Raw genomic sequence first — 19,111 nt, 5'->3', positions numbered from 1 at the left:
TCCATTTATCTAGAATAGAAGTCGAGATATTTGCAATTGAAGGAGGTGGGCTCTCCTGGTTTCAGAAATAAAATTAGTGAGAAAATGGCCATCAAAGTTTGGTGACTTTCATAGCTTAAGAGTCCTTGGAAACTGCAAATTTACTTTTTTTTTGTGCCTTTAATCAATGTTTTTCAAAAAAACACACACATAATAGTGTTTTTGGATGGACATACAAGGCATTGAGCTAAAAAACAAAAATTCGAAAACAGTTTCCGAACTGGCCCAAAAATGCTGATTTTTATCGGATTTTATTGTTTTGACAAGCCCAATTTCACCATGATGCCTCACATATAAATGTAATACAAAGTATATAAATGCAATTATCATTCTTATCATTAACAAAGTGAATGACATTTGCTGGTCAAATATGGGTTGTTTTTATATAAATAAAAAATATTTCCTTTTTTGTCGTGACATTCAGAAATGAAGCACATAAGAACAGCTGTTAGCTTTATAGTACTCTAAAATGATGTAAATGTCGTCGAACAAAATCAGACCAGCTTCCAGCAGTGTCTTCACAATAATGAAATGGGAGTCGTCTCCGGTGGTTCACCATCCAACTCTCTCTGATGACTCTCAGATTCCTCCACAGAGCAGTCAATGAGAATACCAGTGAGGTTGTTCCGCTCCATACTCTCCAAACCCTCATCACCTTCCGTGTCAGTAAGTTCAGATCTTCGCGTCGACAACATTAAATCATAAGCAAGGGCATGCTTTCTCAGTTTCTGTAGCTGAGGATTGTTGATCAACGTGAAGGCCAAAACCCATCTTGTCCTCGCACGTCTTGACTTCACACGGTCTGATATTAGGAGTAACAAGAACGAAAAGAGAAAATAAGAAATATATATCAAGTTCATATTAACAAAGAGGTGAAAACAATGTTAAGATTTCCTTTAAAACTATCTTTCTGTTGGCCATTTTCATGTCAAAACTATTGGGCATTGCCTTCAACTCAGCCATGCCCAGCTGCACTAGATCAGACAATGAAATTATCTTTACTTTAGCAAAGCCACCCATGTTTCTCCACGGAAAATGATTCAAGCATAATATATTCCAAGCATGCACAAAACGTTTGAGGCTTATTACTTCTATTCTTTCTTTTGCCATTCCAAAATCTTCCCATATCAACAAGACAAATAGGGTTAAAACAACCCACCCAAAAACATCAACGGCCAAGTCAAGGAAGCTCGAAATAAAACATGTCAAAACTGACACCATCTTCAAAGAGTAGAACAGCAGAAAGAAATTTGAAAGTTTTGTTGACCTAAAGGGAAGACACTCTGAGAAGAGCGAGCGTGTTAAGCACCAGGAAATGGCCGCATTCAGGTCTGGCCTCACTTTGGTCCATCTGCATTACACTACAAAGACGGTCATTAAAATAAAAGGCTGCAGTCATTCCAACAACGTTCAGTACTCTTTTCTCTTAAAAATGTTCAACTGCCCAACAGAAATTATAAACGCAAGTTGACTTCAACAGAAAAAAATACGTTCAAGCATGTGATTCAAAAGTCTTTGTAAAAATTCCCTAGCAGACTTGAAGAAGGTATACACAGCATAACATATGAGAAATCTTCAAGTAAGCCACTGGTATTGGAAACCACACTTCAGCACTAAAGAGAACATTAGCAATGCTGAAAACCCCCCAGAAAAAACACCACACCAGAGAAGAGAAACTATCAGCAGACAATAAAACACAGAAGTGCCGATTTCACAATTCCAGAATCTGAATAAAAGACCATGCCAGAACTCCAGAACTCCAACACTGGAAAAGGACCTCAGTATCTTTTTCCTCTTTCTGCAAATGTTTCACATCCCTATCAACACAATTTAGATCATTCAGAGACAGGCTGCTTTTACCCAGCCTGTGAAGGCCAATCTTGGATGCATTGGATACTACATCCAGCGGTAAGACAAAGACACTTGATACTTGACAAGGAGGGAGTTAACACTCATTAGTTAAGGGAGCTGGAGTGGGCACTATAAATTGTTAGCGTTTAAGGGAGGAGTTTCCCCCTTCTTGGCAAGTACTTTGTAAAACAAAAACTCTTATGTAAGTATTTAGCCCATTCTCTTACCAGAAATATCCACGGACGTCCATAGGGAAGTGGGACTATCTGGCGTTACCAGACTCAAAGAAGCCGACAGTCTCTCTCCTGTCAGTAGTTCACTATCTTCCTCACTGTCTTCCTTACTGTCTTCCTCAGGGTCCATTCCTGGACAATTCTGGACATATCGTGTGGACAGGACTTTAGTCCACAGAAGGTGGGCAAACACTCGCATAGTGGGGTTGTTGTGGGCGTTGTCTACAAGCAGCACGGACAAATAGATCTTGAAACCTAGAAGTACACATCACTTTTGTAAGTTAGGTGAAAGAAATTTTATTTTATATTTTAACACCAACTAAAAGTACCCTTTCAATATCTTGGCTCATAGCGCACACAAAAACTTTAATCAGCAACTATTACTTTTAACAAGCAGAAACCAGTTTTGAGAAGTGTATACTGCCTCAGATTCACAAACTGAAAGCATTATTAAAGGTCTACAATTGCTGAAATTGTGGGGCACAGAAACCTTGAAAGTGGGAGAGGCTAAATCATTAACAATATCAGAGCACCACTTCACATGAATCCAGCCAAATTAAGGCAGGACATCACTAAAATCAATCAATATAGGTATCTTCCATAAGACAGAAACACATATCTCTACTCTAGAAGTGGCGCTAAGCAAACTGTCTCGTCCAGCTACTTGGATTTTTCTTCATATATCATGCTGCTTCGGATCGGCTGTCAAAATCATGAGGAAGACAGTTGAAACTTTAAATTTATAAACACAAATGTAAGGATACTACGACACAATCTTTACTTCCTTTATCTTCGAATTTAAATATTTTTCCATGAAAACTTATACCTGATGATTCTTTTAAAGGAGAAAGAAAAAACAAGCAGTTTGTCTAGCTGTTAGAGAGTACTTTAAAGATTCCATAATCTCAAAGCTGACCCTTATCTGAGCTCTCCTGATTTCTGGTGAACACACTGTGATCAAGTCTCCCGACAGTAAATATACCAAAGAAGGCACTCTTCAGAATCCGCAACAAACAGGTGAATAGTCCCACTGCCATGTTGGTGAACAGGGAATAAAAGTTGACAATTTCAAAGAACTTCCTGAAACAAAAACAAAAAACAAAAACCATTACAAACAATAGAATGAAATCAATGCCAAAAATTTTGAGTACAGAAATAAGAAAGGAAAGCACTTTGACCATATCATCCTCTATCTCTAACCATGCAACTGGCTTATATTATGGACAATTTTTCAACTAGCAAAAACCTTTGCTTGAAATTTAAAAAAAAATTTTAAGATGCAAAATTTGGCCTACTTCTACTATTTACAGAACAAGCTGACTCCTGACTTTTCATGAAATGACCCAAGCAAAGGTTTTTACAACAACAAGAATTTTTAAGAGTAGAACTATTTGTTCCAACGCACCACATCATCAAGATGAAACCGAAAACAAGCTGAACATTTTTATATAAATTATCAAAACCAGGAAAATGAAAGTCCTACAACTCTCTCTCTCTCTCTCTCTCTCTCTCTCTCTCTCTCTCTCTCTCTCTCTCATTTGTAGCACTGTGTGTTCAGTAAGCTCACTGCAGTTGGGAATAAATCTTTTAATGTGGGTCTATAATTGCAGTTCCTATGTCAGTGGGAGGCTTTAGTCTTTTTTAAAGCGCTATTTCCACTTTTTAAAAACATTTGTCTTGTACAGAGATCTAAAGTTATTTTTATGACATGCTCTTTTTTTTTTTTTTTATATTTACCACAGTAAGATACCAAAACTGAATAAAGTCTTCATAATCGAGGTGTAAAATAGTTACAGGATGGATGTATTCAGTTAGAAGGAACTAACTTTCTTCAGAAAGTACAGCCTCTGATTTACCTTTTAAACAATATGAATATTGTTCACGCGATTTTGCCAAGTTAATTTGTTGTTGATTGTGAGACCAAATTATCTGTAAAATCCATGATTGCAATTGTCGCTCATTCAATTACAAGAGGTGGAACTGTTGGTCTTATCTTTTCTAAATTTAAAAAAAATCATTTCTTGTCTTTGAGAGGTTCACTTTGAGAGAATTTGAATAGCACCATTAAAAAACATACATATTTCTTCAGGTAAGATACTCTTTTTCATTGAGGTATTTTAGTCTAATTATAGCATATTCATCCGTAAATTTTACGGAGTGGCCAGTCGCCCCATTTCGGGTGGCTAGCGTCAGGCTACTCGACCGAATTTGGTTGATTAGCCTGGCGCTACTGGTCCGTGGGGATTTCTGCGCATGTTCCGGGCAAACAAATTCGGTCGATTAGCCTAGCCTACGGCTTTCTGGCTTATGGGGATTTCTGCGCATGCTCCTTTAAAAATCATGTGATGAATCGTGCTAGATTCAGTCACTCAGTCATTCCTTGTCCTCCAAGTCAAGAGTCGGATCGATCAACATAGCACCTGAATTATAAGTGGGAAAGACTTTCCAAAGTTTTAGACACCTGAGTGAAATAATTCTAAAATTTTGCCACTTTTCACATGAACCATTTGAAATTGCAGATTGCAAAAACATCAGTACAGAAAACTTGAAACTATGTGAAGAAATGAGAATGTCCGAAAGAGACACGGATAGGTTGGTGTATTCTTTTGTGAAGTATGGATGCTGCCACGAGAAAACGACAGGAATCAGTCATTCTAACAACAACCCCCCCCTTTTCTCTCTCTCTTTCTTTCTCTCTCGTTCTCACTCTCTCTCTTTTTTTCTCTCCCCCTCCCCCTCCTCTCTCTCTTTCTCTCTTTGCCCGTAGACAAAATTTCTCGCTTTCAACTCAGTGCTGTAACGTTTGTTTACACTCGCATCACGGGCCGTCATGCACTAAGACAAGGTAGATCTAGTGCCCAAGTCTCGTTCGGACGCAAGATAGGGCAATTGAAAGATCTTGGTAGTAGTTACACAATCGTTGATAACGTCAAGACGCTGCATTTCTATTGTTAGTAACTTTGTTACCGGCATTCCGATGTATGATAATAATTAAATAATAAAGGGTTATAGATCTAGGGGATCTAGTCAACTTGCAAGGAAAACCTCGGAAGATGACAAATATAGATGGCGGAAAAACATCATCTATGATCTATTTTTGACGAATCACAGAGGTGTGCTAGGTGCTCGACCGAACAGCCTGACACTAGCCAACTTAGGTCGGGCGCCTAGCACCGGCCTAAATTTTTAATAAGTTTGTTGTTTCATACTTCTATAATCATTGGTATACATTGTATACAAAACTGATGACAAAACACATATAGTTCTGTGGACCAACAGTGTTACAAAGGAAGGTGTCAGATTTTGTGCTGTTCAGCTTCGCATTGTGGTTTGTGTGTTTCAAAAATTCCAAGACCCATGCTGCAATAATAGCAATCAACACTCAGACTCAGGAGTTTTTCAAAGACACTAACTAAGAGAATAGAAGGCCAAGACAGTCAAAATCTATTTCAAATCTTGCACTATAACATCTTCAGTAATGGTCGGACACTTCTTCTGCATACCCCTGCTAGAGCTCAAGGGGTAACTGACATAAGATCTTCATCTCAACATGCACTTGATTTATTTATGTAGAAAGAAGAAGAATCATCCCTAGCTTGACAGGCAGCCACGTACCATTTTTTAAGGTACTCCTAATGTTTATACTGAAAAGAGTGGCTTCAGTTATGGGTAGGAATTAATTTTGAATTATGCCTGGACAGCTGCCTTAGGAGTCTACACTTTTCAATTTTAGAACTGTCAAGGATTCTTTAAGTGAAAAACTTGCATATAAGCATGTTTATTTACTTTTGACATGATATTGCAATAGAATAATTGAGAAGCAATATAAAGACAGTCTTGAGAGGGAAAAAATCTGACAAATTAGAACATACCTGTTATCTACATTGAGTGGCTTGTTCTCATCATTTTCCTTGACTTTCTCCTGCATCAAAACTTTCTTGGTCAATAATACTTGCAGGTAGAAAAACAGCAAAACTGTAGCAGGAAAACTGCAGAGTAAAACAACAAGTTCATTACTTAACTGAATGCATAGACTTTGAACTCACTCACACTGACCCCATACATTGAAAACGTAAAATCCGACAGTAGTCTACAACTTTATGAAATACTAGCTGGGCCCCCTTTCGATGAAAGGAATGATCGGCGGTGCCTTTACATTCTTATACTAACCGTCCTCAGACCGTCTAGGCCGGTGCTTTAATATCAACTAAAAGTCATTTTCCTACCATATTTACGCTCTAATGGAATGGGGCAATAAATCTTGAGAGATGTAAACAATGAGAAGGTCTAGGTCTATACTCTCAAAACAAAACACACTTCGCGAAATATCACTTCCGGATTTTCTAAAATTACAGAGACAGAAGCGTCGGCCTACAAAAGCCGGGCAAACAAAGAAATAAAGAAATTTTGCTTTTTGCAGCAAAACTGTCTCAAAACTTAAAAAACCAAGAGCGCCATGCTCTGGAGAATATTTTAAAGAATTTTTTGGCGAAAACCGCATGTCGATCGATGCACCCATTAAAAAGCCTTTTGAATAGCAAAATTCGGCCACCACAAATAGATAATAGAATAGAGCAAAGCAGAGACCGAGGAAGATGGAGGCCTGTTCTGAGTGGGGCACCAACACACAACGTACATGGCCATGGTGACAAGGGACAGGGCCCTGTAAATGAATCTCCAACGCCTGTGTAAACCTGCCGAGTTTTGTTTCGTTAATATCTTGGTTACTACCAACTTTCAAATAAAGACAGCAACATCCCGTGAAAAATCTTCACCTTAGCTATGAGATCATATAGATATAGACTACTTGATGGGAAGTGTGGTCTCTATAACTGTTAAAACAAAGCGAGATGTGTTGACTTCCTAACACACATCATGCAAGATTTCTTGTTTAAGATCAGTACTCTCAAACTGTTTACATCTTTATGACTTGTTGTTCTACCTGATAGTCAATGGATAAGGCCATCTCTTCAATTCTCTTTCTATTGATATAATATGGTCTGACAGGAAGAGTGAGCTCTGTGACAAATAAAACAAAGTGAGGCGTTTGTTTGTTCTTATTTCTTACAAACACTATGTGAGACAGAGCCAAAGTGTTGAATTAGAGCACTAGTTTAGTCTTAGTACTTTTAACTTGTTCACATCATTATGGCTTGTTCTACAAAGGTCTTGTCAATGGATGAAACCATCTTTTCATTTCTCTTTCTATTTTTCTATAGTCTTACCAAACTGTTCCTTTTTAAAAGCGAATAACCATTAATTATAGATTGTGACACTGTGGTTTTGAATTTTTTTTGCATGTGGGTGCATATACGGTTAGCAGTCAAAAGGTTCATAAACACCTACAGAACATACCTGAGCAGCTGAACAAGATTAAGAGCTGTGTCAGCGAGTAAATCACTGTAGCTCAGGTAATATATGGTCAAGCTCAAGCCATTGGTGATCAGCATCAGTGCCACAAAACTTATGACAAAACCTGACGAAATGATAAAGAATAATGAACAAATATTATAAAAAGTCGAAGTTATTCCGTCACCATGATAGATGACACAGTGTGTGCTGCATTGGTCTTCATCTTATGTTTTGTGCCCATCATCATCTAATTATGATATTCCTGTTTAATAAAAAGAACATTTAACTTGACTATCAGAGGAAAGTGCTCTAAAATTATTATTATTATTATTCAAAAATCATAATTTTAGCAAAGTTTTCATTTGGTATTATTATTCACAACTACTAATGATTAAAATCATAATTAATATTAGTATCAGCATTATTTTATTAACACATGGCACTGAGAGGTGGCAGGGGATGCAAAGAGGTTGGGGTATAAGTGGAGAAAACTGGAGAAACTGGCCCAGGAACAGGATGTGTGGGGACCTCTTGTCTGCAGCCTATGCCTATCATCATCATTTTTTTAAAACCATCATTGTCATTATCATTACAAATATTATCATTATTGTTTAGTGAACACATGGGGAGGATACATGAGAGAGACTGAAAGAGACACTTTTTTTTAATGTACCCACAATTCTAGTCAAGACCAAGATCAATTTTGACTCATTTTGGGATGTTGAGGAAGTTAGAAAATTCTAAAGATACTGACAAATTCTACATTTCCTCCAAGTAAGTACATAGAATTTCATGAGTACATCTGGAGGCCAGGCCAACTTAAAAAAATTAAAACAGTACAAAGAGGCTTGAAAAATCTATTCTATCAATTAGCAAGAGGAACTATCAGCTGAGATCACTTACCCCACATAACAAAGGCCACTTGGTATCCTGGATATGACATACTTCTAGTCTGAAACAAGAGAATGTGAGAGTCTAAGAGTACTAGGTTTTTTTGTTTTTTCTTGGTAAGTGTTTTATGGTGCTTGCAACTGCATAATGTCATATGAGCACGCGGGACACATTAAACTCTTTTAGTTGGCAGGAAATTTTGCCCGTGTGGTGGCCGAAGCCTACTCTTATCGATTTTAGAACACCAAGGGATCTTTAAGATGCACAACTTGCACACGGGTCCGTCGAGATTTTTCACCTTTGTCCAAGAAGGCCAGGTGTATTTTTTTCTTACCAGAAGATCAGGGTGTGGCTGAAAGACAGCAGTAAGAAGGAGCCAAGGCGTATTATATATAGCAGTAGAAAGGCTGCAGAAAGAGTCAGGAGCCCAGAGGAGGGGTCAAAGGAGGTGAGGGGGAGTGAGGCAGAAAGAGTAGACGAAAGCAGACGAGAGAACATTGCTAGAGAGCAGGAAAGGAGATGAAAGGAGACAATTTCAGAGAAGAAAATTTTTTGGTCGTTACCCGGTTTCAAACCTGGGACCTTTGAATGAGAGGCCAACACCTTAACCTCTAGGCCACGAGAGCCCCCCTGAGTATTGTTTGCATCATTCTCATCCATGTATAAAAAAAACCCATTGTCATCATGATTGTTATCATAAACACACTGTTCGATCAAGCATGTCATAAAAGAGATTCCCTTAAATAATCAGCAATGAGTGAAAATAATAGTAATTTATATCAATACCACCACCTACCCCCATTAAAATTTCATATATAAAACAAGACTGCAAGATGCATTCAGAAGGGAGGGGTTCTTTTCAAGTATGAGAGTAAAAAACTTTATGATGTCCATATTATCGAAGATAAGCCAACTCAGGATCAGGGCAAGCAACCCTTACCCCCTTACCCCTGCCCCCATTCAACTGAAATTTTCAAACATTTGAGACTTTCTAAATCTTTAAATATCCTCACTATCAACAGTACATTCAATGATTAGTTTGAGCGTTATGTAATGCTTGTTCCTTTGAAAGGGCTTTTATTGCTAACCTGGAGATTATCCATTGTTAAGTTACATATCGCACAGAACTAGAAACATTAGGAAAAAAAAGGGAGCATGTCTGCTAAATTTATGACAAAACTCAAAGTTTGTTCAGACACCATGATATGGGCAACCTACCAGAATAACCTGTGGCGTCTCCACAATCTTAGGCATGAAGGACCGGTCACCAGCATAAATTCTCAGCATATGATACCTGTTAAAGCAGATCAACAAAGTCAGACACTAGAACGAAGCTTTTTACTATTGGGGAACAATCTAAAGAGCAATATATTCTCTAGCTTCAAGACCTTGATCATGTTAAACACCAGCCAAAAGCAAACCTGTATGCAGTGAGACATGTTGCACATCAGTTGTTGAGCAATTTTTTCCAGGATACAAAACTACTCCCTAAAAACTAAATTAAAATACTTGTACTTTTATGAGGACTAGGTCATTAACAAAAGGAAAAAAATACAAACTTTATCCCTGCTATTAAAAAACAAAACAATCTGACATTGCTTCTTTTTGCTGGACCAGAACATCTGTTGAAAGATCACCATGAAAGAACACTGGCCAGAAAAGTAAGTACAGAGAAAAGATGCCACCGCTGCTAGAGAGATCGAGGCCATAGCATATAACAGACACTGCACCAGCATTGGAGGAGCGATGGACTGTGTCCTCCTGTGTGTTCTAGGCTAAGAGGTGAATAGAGCAAGAAGAAATCAAAACAGCAAAATCAAAACAAGACAACGTACCTGTAACTTCGGATGGCTATAAAAATCTGGCAACCTGTTACGCTAATGGACGCAGCTAAGGAGAACAGAGAGCACCCTGGGAACGAATCAAAATACATCCATTTCACATTCCCACACAATCTCAACCCTCTTCTTCTCATGCTCATGCTCTTTCTCTTTCTTTCTCATCTTCTGAATAAGCATTCCCCAGCTAAATCTAAGCAGTCGTCCACTGTAGATTCCTCAACCCAGACTACAACTGCTGTTTAGACGTGTAGCCCTGAAGTCATCTTTATAATAGAGTTGAAACTCTTTTCTTTCTATACAGATGATTGAACTAGAAGAGGGACAGATCAAAGGTAGTCTCCAAGGTGCTGATGATTTAAATGATAAAAGTCTTGAATATCACCAACACTGGTTACAGCATGGTACAGTTGTTTACATTACAAGAATTATAGGGATCAAGTTTAAAAGACAAACATTCCATTTTAAGGGTGTCACAGGTCCTTTAGCTCACTTTTATTAAGGCAACTATCCCTCTCTTGAAATTTTCTAATGACACAGGCAGAGAAAATTTATTTCAAGTGTGCGTTTCTACATTCTAAATTTTTTTGCAACAATCAAGTTATAGCTAGCCTAAAATATCTGATGGCAGAGGTAATCAGCTGAATCTTTTCATCTTATAACAGGACTGTAAAGAGCAGTCTGCATGAAAAGTTAATTTCTTATGAATGTTTCACTACGGCAGGCTAGGGAAAGTTACTTTTTTTTCATTTTAGTGATATTAGTATTAGTTACCAAATCAATCGTTGTTCTTTAAGTTTATATTATGGTGTCGCTGGCATCTATGAAGAATTCAAAACAGAATATTTTCTATGCTTTTGAGCTAAATGATGACTCTAGGAGTCTGGATTGGTCTCAGAGTTTTATGAATTAGATGAAGAAGAAAAATATGTGCCACCCAAGAGAGAGAGAGATATCCATATATTCTTCACCTTCAAGTGCCAGATCATGGTTAGCCACTTATTTCTTTGCTCGAATGCTCTCGAAAAATCTATATTGTCCTGGTCTTCGGTCTTCTTTCTTCACCCATCTGTTCAAGTAAATTATTTTTGGTCTAACATTGCCAAATATACAGCACCTAAAACCATTTGGAACAGTTCATTATGAGTTTTTTCCTAAAAAGAAATTTAATTATGCAAAACATCTAAGATATAAGAGAACTAGTTTGTTAATAAAAGTGTTACAATTTTTTTTTTAATGCCTTACATTCGCTTGGTTCCTCCAAATATTTGGTAGCCCGGACCGCAGTCTTCAGAGAGTAAACACAGTGTGAGATTGCTTAAACCAAAATATGAACGACCATTTCACTTTCTTCTGTTTAGCCCAGTTGTCAGTTTATAGAGCTTGATGCTCAAATAGCTATAACTGTCAATAGCATAGAGTTGGGAAAACCATACTTGCAGCAAATTTAACTTTTTGAAAGTTTCTTTCTCATCTTTATCTTTCAGTAACTCAAATTTAAGCTGCAGGTTGTGCACATTAAGCTCTCTTTTCTCTTCAGCATCGTCAACTTACATAATCTGCCGAACAGTCACACAGAACAGACAAAAGAGTAGATAGAAAAGTAAGACACAATTTAGAAAACCCAATGCCAGTGACGTCATGAAAAACAAGTGCTGTCACATGCTCATTATGTAAGTCTATGTAAACTACCTTCGGAGAGACAATAGTAGATCATGTTTAACCAGAAGTCACACAACAGACCTGTTTGTTGTCCTTGTATTGCTAGGCCTATTGATGTGTGAAATAAACAGGAAAAAAGTACTCTAGCGAGGTCTCTCTCTCTGGCCCTCAATCGAAACACATCGTGTTCAAGTGTCTCTTTCTTCTGTTTCGCTATCTTAAAGCAAGCAAGACTTGATGATTTACTTTATTTAGACAACATAACCTCCTAAAGTCTTCTCGGTTTAGAAATGGGAGAATTTTGGCAAATTGGTAGGGTTTTTTTAGGGGGGAAAAAAAAGAGAAAAAAAATAGGGAATTTTTTTTTTTAGGTTGCTATTGTCTCCAGATTTACTGTGTTCAGTTTAAGTGGACTCCACTGTAATACTATTCATTCAGCTTCTGTCTACTCAACAGTATGGAGCAGTAGATCCTCAATCGACTCAAAGCCTATTCAGTAAAAAGTTGGAATCTATGCTCACCTGATATGATAGCAAAAACCTCACGCTGTGACTCATCGCCCGGAACAATGCTCGAGAGGTAAGTCTCTAAAATCCTCACTATAGCAACAATCAGTAGTGTCATCATCTGAGAACAAATAAACAACTGGTCATGACTACCGGTCGCAGGCAGGGACATTGTGTGTTCTTTCAGTTTCTCTGCTGTGACATTTGAGAAACATATCTGCTTGCAGACAGATCTTTTTTTCCATTATATGAGTTAAACACCATCCTGGACAGAAATCGCTTCAAAGGGGGAGAATGAGACCCTGGGCAATGGCCATGAGTTAGGAAAAGGAAGAGAAAGGAAAAAGGCTGAGACAAGATCACAGAGTAAATTTCAAGCACGTATATCTGAGCAAACATGTCAATACATTTCAATTCATCTTCAGAGAGGTTGCATTTCCTCTATGGTAATCAGTGAGTTTTCTAGGTAGCCCCTTCCCACTGAGGTTGAAGAATGAAATAACACACTTGATACAGCTTATAGAACGTTATATGGGCAGCAGACAATTTAGTTCCATCAATTTCAACCTTGATAATGTGAATATCCTTTTTATTCAGAGTTAAGTTTCTGAGTTTCCAGAAATTATGGAATGACTTTAATGCCTCTTCAGCACTCATCTAATCTGCAGACGACACAAAAACTCAGCTGCCAACAAAAAAATGCCCTTTCTTCCGCCACATAAAAAACAAGATATGCATGTACACTGAAACATTATGGCAACCAATTGATCAAAAAAATGTAGCCCTACCCCCCTCCCCCCTCCCCCAAACAACTGCATGGTACTTTTTCTGAGACACCACAGGGTACTTATGTGTACTGAAGTTATGCCTTGCATAAGCAAAAACTAAATCTAGAGGATAAGGAGTAGAAGGAGGAGGACAGAATAAAAGGAAGGAAAAGAAGAAGGAAGAGAGAAGGATGAGTTCTCTTACCATACTGCTCATACTCACCCAGTATATCACGTTGAGCTGTACAAAAGCCATAACAAGAATTTTTGTGGGATACCGAAAAAAAGGGTAATTCTTGAACAAGCGAAGACGTGTATTCTTTTCCCTGAGTAGAGAGCAACAGAAAAAAATCAATTTCAGTGAAGAGATTTTGAAAAACAATTACTCTTCAAAACGGATTTCTCTTTAAAATTTTAATTTTTCCCAATTTTTTTACGACCAAATACAGTCGAACCTGCCCTGGCGACCACCTCTATAAGACGGCCACCTGTACAAACAGCCACTATTCATTTCCCCCCTTGCGTTTTTTTCGATATAATTTCACTGTGTAAAACGGGCACCTGTCCAACGCGGCCGCGGCCACCATATTTTAACACACAACCCCTATCACACCAAACAATAACACCTGTCTTAGACAGCCACCTTAGTGACTTCATTACGTTTTGTCATAAATTATGCATTGGCCCCTGGCGTTGTGGGCGAGCCGTCATAATTCAATCCCCTGTCATTGTTGTTAGGTAGTCCCTCAAACCGATCATGTTGCGTAGGCTCCTCCCACTATTGACCAATAGCTACCAATTTTCAACTGCTGGTGAGGTAAGCGTGTGATCCCTCATAACCCATAAGCCCCGCCCAGAACAAAAACACAAATCGTAAATGAGATTAGTGGTCACTGTTTACCCAGTCTGTAACAAAGTAACAATGGGCGTCAACATGAACTTGTGACAGAAGTGTTGCTCGTTCTCCGAGTGTAGGCGACCCATGTGTTTGTTTTAACTTGGCACTCGGTCTTCCTCGTCTGATACATTTCGTTTTATTGTCACCCTTGCGCAAAATCAGCAACAAAATAAAAATAACAAACAAAATACAAACCAACAACAGCAAAATCAACAGCAATGCGGCTACTTTCGATTGGGACCTCAGAAGGGAATGGTTTGTTTGCTTCATCTTGATCAGTCCTGCCTAAGACGGGCTTTGTCTTATACGGCTACTTTTCTCCTTGACAATGGGAGGCCGTCTTACACAGGTTTGACTGTATTATAAAGTAGAAATTGTCCAAGACGGCCACCAATTGTCGAGGAGGAAAGTGGTTTGCCTTTGACAAGTGGACATCCTGGACGGAGTCATTATAATGAAAAAAAATTCAAGGGAGAGAGTGGGAAGAGGTCATTTGTACAGGTGACTGCCTTGGACTTGGACAAGTGGCTATTGGAGCAGGTTTGACTGTACAAGTATATTAATAATTAGGCAAAAAAGCTACTATCCCAGGAACGAGTGTTTCACACATTCCCTTTATCCTAGAGAAAAATTAAACAAAAACCAAGGGAGGTTTTATTTGCAATTAAAAGTAAGACTTGTCAGTTTACGGTACTGTGCTTGCCTCTCCATGTGCAGGCATGATCCAGAGACAACTTAGTACTTTATCTACTATTCTTCATCTCTAAATTCAAGATCAAGTGAGACGCAGAACAGTACTTACTCATCTTCCACTTGATAAGAGTAATAAAACTTGGAAATCCCCAGTGCACACTGTGTACATTACAAATATTTTACAAGTTGAACGACAAAGAATATAACCCAAATACTGAGAAAAATATCGTAAGTCTAAATCTTTTGAAATTAGGCATGTGGCAGCCTGAAATGCTAAAAACATTATTCTCTGGCAAGAAAATAGACCTAAATACATAAATTATTTGGAATAAGAATTGACGGAGAACCTGACAGTCGACTGGCCCATCATTGAGTGGGGAGCACAGTACAAAAATAAACTGGAAAAGAATTAACAACAGCATTAGGAGGAAGAAGACAAAGAGGATAAGAAGACGGAGGAGTACATGTAAAAAAAAACTATTGAGATACGAAAAAGCTTTGGCTAAAGATACAGTAAAAGAAAACTTCACTCACAAATCTATGTGAACAATAGAGAATTTTTTTCTTCAATTTATGGAGCATGCAAGACTCCAAATTCCAGTTGGAGCATCAGAAAACCATTTATTCAAACCCTCCATACACACACTGTATAAGTGGAATGGAAATTGAAAAGCTTCAAAGTTTGGGGCGTTTTTTTTTCAAATATGTCCACAAGTTCATTCTTTTTCCATGATAAAAGTTATGAAACTAGTAGCAGATATTCAATTGATACCGAAATGCAGATAACAATAGTGATGATCAAGATGATGAAGATATAATTAATGGTCTTGAATCAAAGACGAAGTCAGCAAACATGAAACTCTACAAAGTCCTCATTTGACCAAATCAATTAATTTTACAAAACATACATTTCACTGATGAAAGACGGTCTGGATGATGATGAAGATGATGACGACAAATAATGAGCTTGGATTTTCGATCGGCTCAGCAACCACTTGACATGAGCCTCCTGATGGGGCCAAACTGTGCACTCCTGGCGCTGAAACAAAGAGAAAAAAAAGAGACTTTAAACTGTAGGCTGTGGTGGAAATGCCCTAATTAACACTCAAAGACTATTAAAGAGGTTGGATCTCTCAATTCAGCATCCATCTCCGATTGAACCAAGCCAAGCTGGTAGAGAAAATCTTGAAAACTCCCAAAACAACCTGTCTAAGGATCCCCCCACAAGGAAATAAAACCTGCGACATTCACATTAAAGTCCAGCATGACAGCAACTCAGCTAATGACATGCCCACTGACTCTACACTCTACATTGTGATTTCTTCTGTTGGAGTATGGAACGTCACTAGCAGACAAAATGTAGGCAATTTCAAAGGTAGAGCACTTGGTCTTGCATTTGAACACCAAATGAGAGAAAATATTACAAAAAGGATCAGAACAAGTAATTCATACCACATACGGATTAAAACTTCCATGAGGCACATCAGTTTAACACCCCATTGTTTTACTGAGACCAGCTTGATTTGTCGTCTTTTCGTAGATTGTTCAAAGGCTCATATAACTTCACTTATACTCCCCTCCCCTCCTCAGTGGGATAGTTCTATTGCACTCCAGTAGAAGGTGGAACACTTTTAATAGTGGTAACATATCAGGCCCTAAAAAGAAATAAACTGATAAGTATGTTGTAGAATTTTAAAGCTTTATTCCCACTAAGTCAAGTACTCTGGCAAAAGAAAAGGAACAAAAATGAGTATATTTATATACTTGTGCATAAAGTTTCAGTGAAAAGATAACCATCCTAAACAACAACATGGATCAACCACCTTCTTGATAAAGTTTGCAAATTCAATATCCAAGTGGGATACAAACCCCTTCCCCTTTCTAACAACACATATGTTCATCCTCGTTCACTCTCCCTCACCTCTCAAACACACACTGAGGGTTCAACCTACAAGGTATAAGTATGTAGTGTGTCACAAACCTTACTGACAAAGGTGCGGCTGACAAAAGAATGGTAGAGATTCCACAATGAGATGAGGATAAGGCCCAGGTAACACATGATGACCGGTGTATTCCCCATCACCACCTCTCCTTTCAACAAGGCAATGGCTGCAGTGTCATTTTCAGACTAGAAAAAAGATAAAGAGAAATAAGCAATTCAACTTTGCCAGCAAGACTCATCAGCCTCAACTCTCTCCTATATATGCATCTGTGGTGTAAACGTAATAGTAAGGATCTTTGTTTTGCTAACTTCTTTCACTTGGCCTGAAATTGACAATATGAGTGGGCACGGGTCAGCTTGCCAAAAAAATTACAATTGTCTAGTCGAACCTCGGGCATTGCTTTCGAAGGTACTTCTAATTGTTTACTAAGAGAAGAATTTTTTTAAAATTCTTTCTTGATCAGATGTGCACTTGCAAGCAATATCTGAAGAGACCAAGGATGCGTTGTAAAAGAAAAGGCAAACAAATCAACTTGAAACTTCTTTCACCCTGTTATTTTTTATTGTTTTTAATTATTTTCAAACTGATGTTAGAATTATCAAAGCAAGTTGAAAGTTTCTCAAAAAAACAAACAATCAAACTCCCAATTTGGGGAACCTGACATCACATTTACCTGAAGTCAAAATCACCTTCACTTTTCTTCTTTTTTTTTCTTTACATCATTTCACATTATATTTGGCTCTTTTTCTAGAAAATCGTTGCACTTTCTACATCACTTTGGTTTGACAAGAAATTTAAATAATAAACCACCACATACCGGTGCAGAAAGGCCAAATGTTGCAAATATTGCAAATGTTGATCTGTTTCTAGCTTCACCAAATTCCTTCACAGTCTGAACTATACTGAGTCCTCCCCTGGGAAAAAATCACCACATCAATTTAATCAACTTCTGAGGCAACTTGTACTTGTAAACAAAGGATGCATCTAGAACAGCTGTAAATTTTGCTGTAGATGAAGTTGAGGGGGCACAGAGAACATTAAACAAACAATTTGAAAAGAAAAAATCATCATTGTAGTTTCATACATTCTTTTTAACATCGTCAGAGGGACACAAAAAGAGATACATCATACCAAAAACTGATTTTATACAGAGTCCACTTTAAGTGAAGTCCCCATCACATCAAAGAGTCTGCCAGCATAAAAAGCTTCTCCTAAAAATTAGGTAAGACAAGTATAGAATCCACTGTACCTACAATTAGCATTGCTACTAAAGCAATCACTTTAAGCAGGTAAAAAGAAAGAAAGGCAGACAGAAATGACAGACAGTAATTTTTTTTTAAGCAGTAGACCTGCCAGTGGTATCGTCCAACTCGTATCTTTTTCAGCTAGAATAAAGAGAATGTCTTTGAATTAATATAACAGCCATGTGTAGTGGGGAAAAACAAAATTTAGGGAGGGATATGAAGTAGGACCTAGACAGACCCTGTCAAGCACTTGTATTGTACTTTAAGACTAAATAAAGTATAAAAGGGGATGACCTACCATGTTAAGGAGTACAAAATGCAGGTGCATGATCCAATCACTGTATAGCGAGTGGTGATACTGGCCAGGAGAGGGAAACAGGTGAGGCACCCAATCAAAGCTTGCATGTAAAAGTATGGTGCTGCAATCCAAAAGATAAAAATGCATTACTGAAACGCCAATTTCTATCGTAAAATGCTACAAAATGTACAGTTTGAGAAGCTCTGAATTCCCAAGTCATAACTTGTCCGCATGTGTATCTCTAGGGAGGTGAGAATAATTATAAATGAAATAGCCAGGAATTTTATTCATTTTTTAGTTCATGGAAAATACAAATAATTTAAAGTATGAATTCCTAAATTTAGAGAAGACAATTAAATATGACATTTAATCCTGAAAAAGGTAATGAAAACACCTGCGTGCTTTAAGACTGACAACTCAATCAACAAATTGAAATCACAAACACAGGGTTACCAAGTTTACATAAATTTTCATTACCCTCCCAAGTTCTTTAAATCTCTGCGCGCGCGCGCGCGCACACACACAACACACACACAGAAGCGTGTGCATGCCCACACATACAAACAAACACAAACAAGCACAAATACATACACATGAAAACATATAATATGTTCCTAGTCTATGTTCAAAACAAAACGATCTCTTATACTAAGCACACCTTTCAGCCACAGAGGCATGTCAAACTCCAATGTCGGTTTTGACGTGATTAGAGACACCACTGTGTTGGTGGTGGTGCCCAAAGCCAAGGCATAGGCAAGGCGGTTGCCGTATCCATCCAGGAAGTGAAAGGGACTAGTACAATAGAAATATGTAGAAAGACAAATTAAAAGCACGTTAAAATTTGTTTTAAGTTTGTTCGTTTCGTGTTGTTGATGTCTGAGTAAGGAGGATGGGGT

At 38.0% G+C, this 19,111-nt stretch overlaps 1 protein-coding gene across 4 annotated transcripts in view; it reads right to left on the bottom strand.

Moving 5' to 3' along the window:
- Nucleotides 1–277: 277 nt before the first annotated feature.
- The window catches only part of LOC101853537 (stimulated by retinoic acid gene 6 protein-like), a 27,147-nt gene continuing 8,313 nt past the window's right edge, over nucleotides 278–19,111 (bottom strand). For all 4 annotated transcript variants that reach the window (XM_005094740.3, XM_035968827.1, XM_005094742.3 and 1 more), the window contains exons 5-19: nucleotides 18,874–19,007; nucleotides 18,216–18,336; nucleotides 17,491–17,587; nucleotides 16,712–16,858; nucleotides 15,639–15,769; nucleotides 13,363–13,465; nucleotides 12,388–12,493; nucleotides 10,202–10,277; nucleotides 9,585–9,660; nucleotides 8,379–8,427; nucleotides 7,479–7,599; nucleotides 5,996–6,112; nucleotides 3,040–3,203; nucleotides 2,118–2,378; nucleotides 278–841 (exon numbers count right to left, since the gene is read on the bottom strand). In XM_005094740.3, the coding sequence (XP_005094797.1) occupies nucleotides 558–841; nucleotides 2,118–2,378; nucleotides 3,040–3,203; nucleotides 5,996–6,112; nucleotides 7,479–7,599; nucleotides 8,379–8,427; nucleotides 9,585–9,660; nucleotides 10,202–10,277; nucleotides 12,388–12,493; nucleotides 13,363–13,465; nucleotides 15,639–15,769; nucleotides 16,712–16,858; nucleotides 17,491–17,587; nucleotides 18,216–18,336; nucleotides 18,874–19,007 (1,987 nt within the window). In that variant the 3' untranslated portion in view covers nucleotides 278–557. The remainder of the gene's footprint in view (nucleotides 842–2,117; nucleotides 2,379–3,039; nucleotides 3,204–5,995; nucleotides 6,113–7,478; nucleotides 7,600–8,378; nucleotides 8,428–9,584; nucleotides 9,661–10,201; nucleotides 10,278–12,387; nucleotides 12,494–13,362; nucleotides 13,466–15,638; nucleotides 15,770–16,711; nucleotides 16,859–17,490; nucleotides 17,588–18,215; nucleotides 18,337–18,873; nucleotides 19,008–19,111) is intronic.

Source organism: Aplysia californica, unplaced genomic scaffold (genome assembly GCF_000002075.1).
Source record: "Aplysia californica isolate F4 #8 unplaced genomic scaffold, AplCal3.0 scaffold00088, whole genome shotgun sequence".
Lineage (NCBI taxonomy): Eukaryota > Metazoa > Mollusca > Gastropoda > Aplysiida > Aplysiidae > Aplysia > Aplysia californica.
The sequence above is the reverse complement of the archived record's forward strand: the minus strand, read 5'-3'. Positions and strand labels throughout refer to the sequence as shown.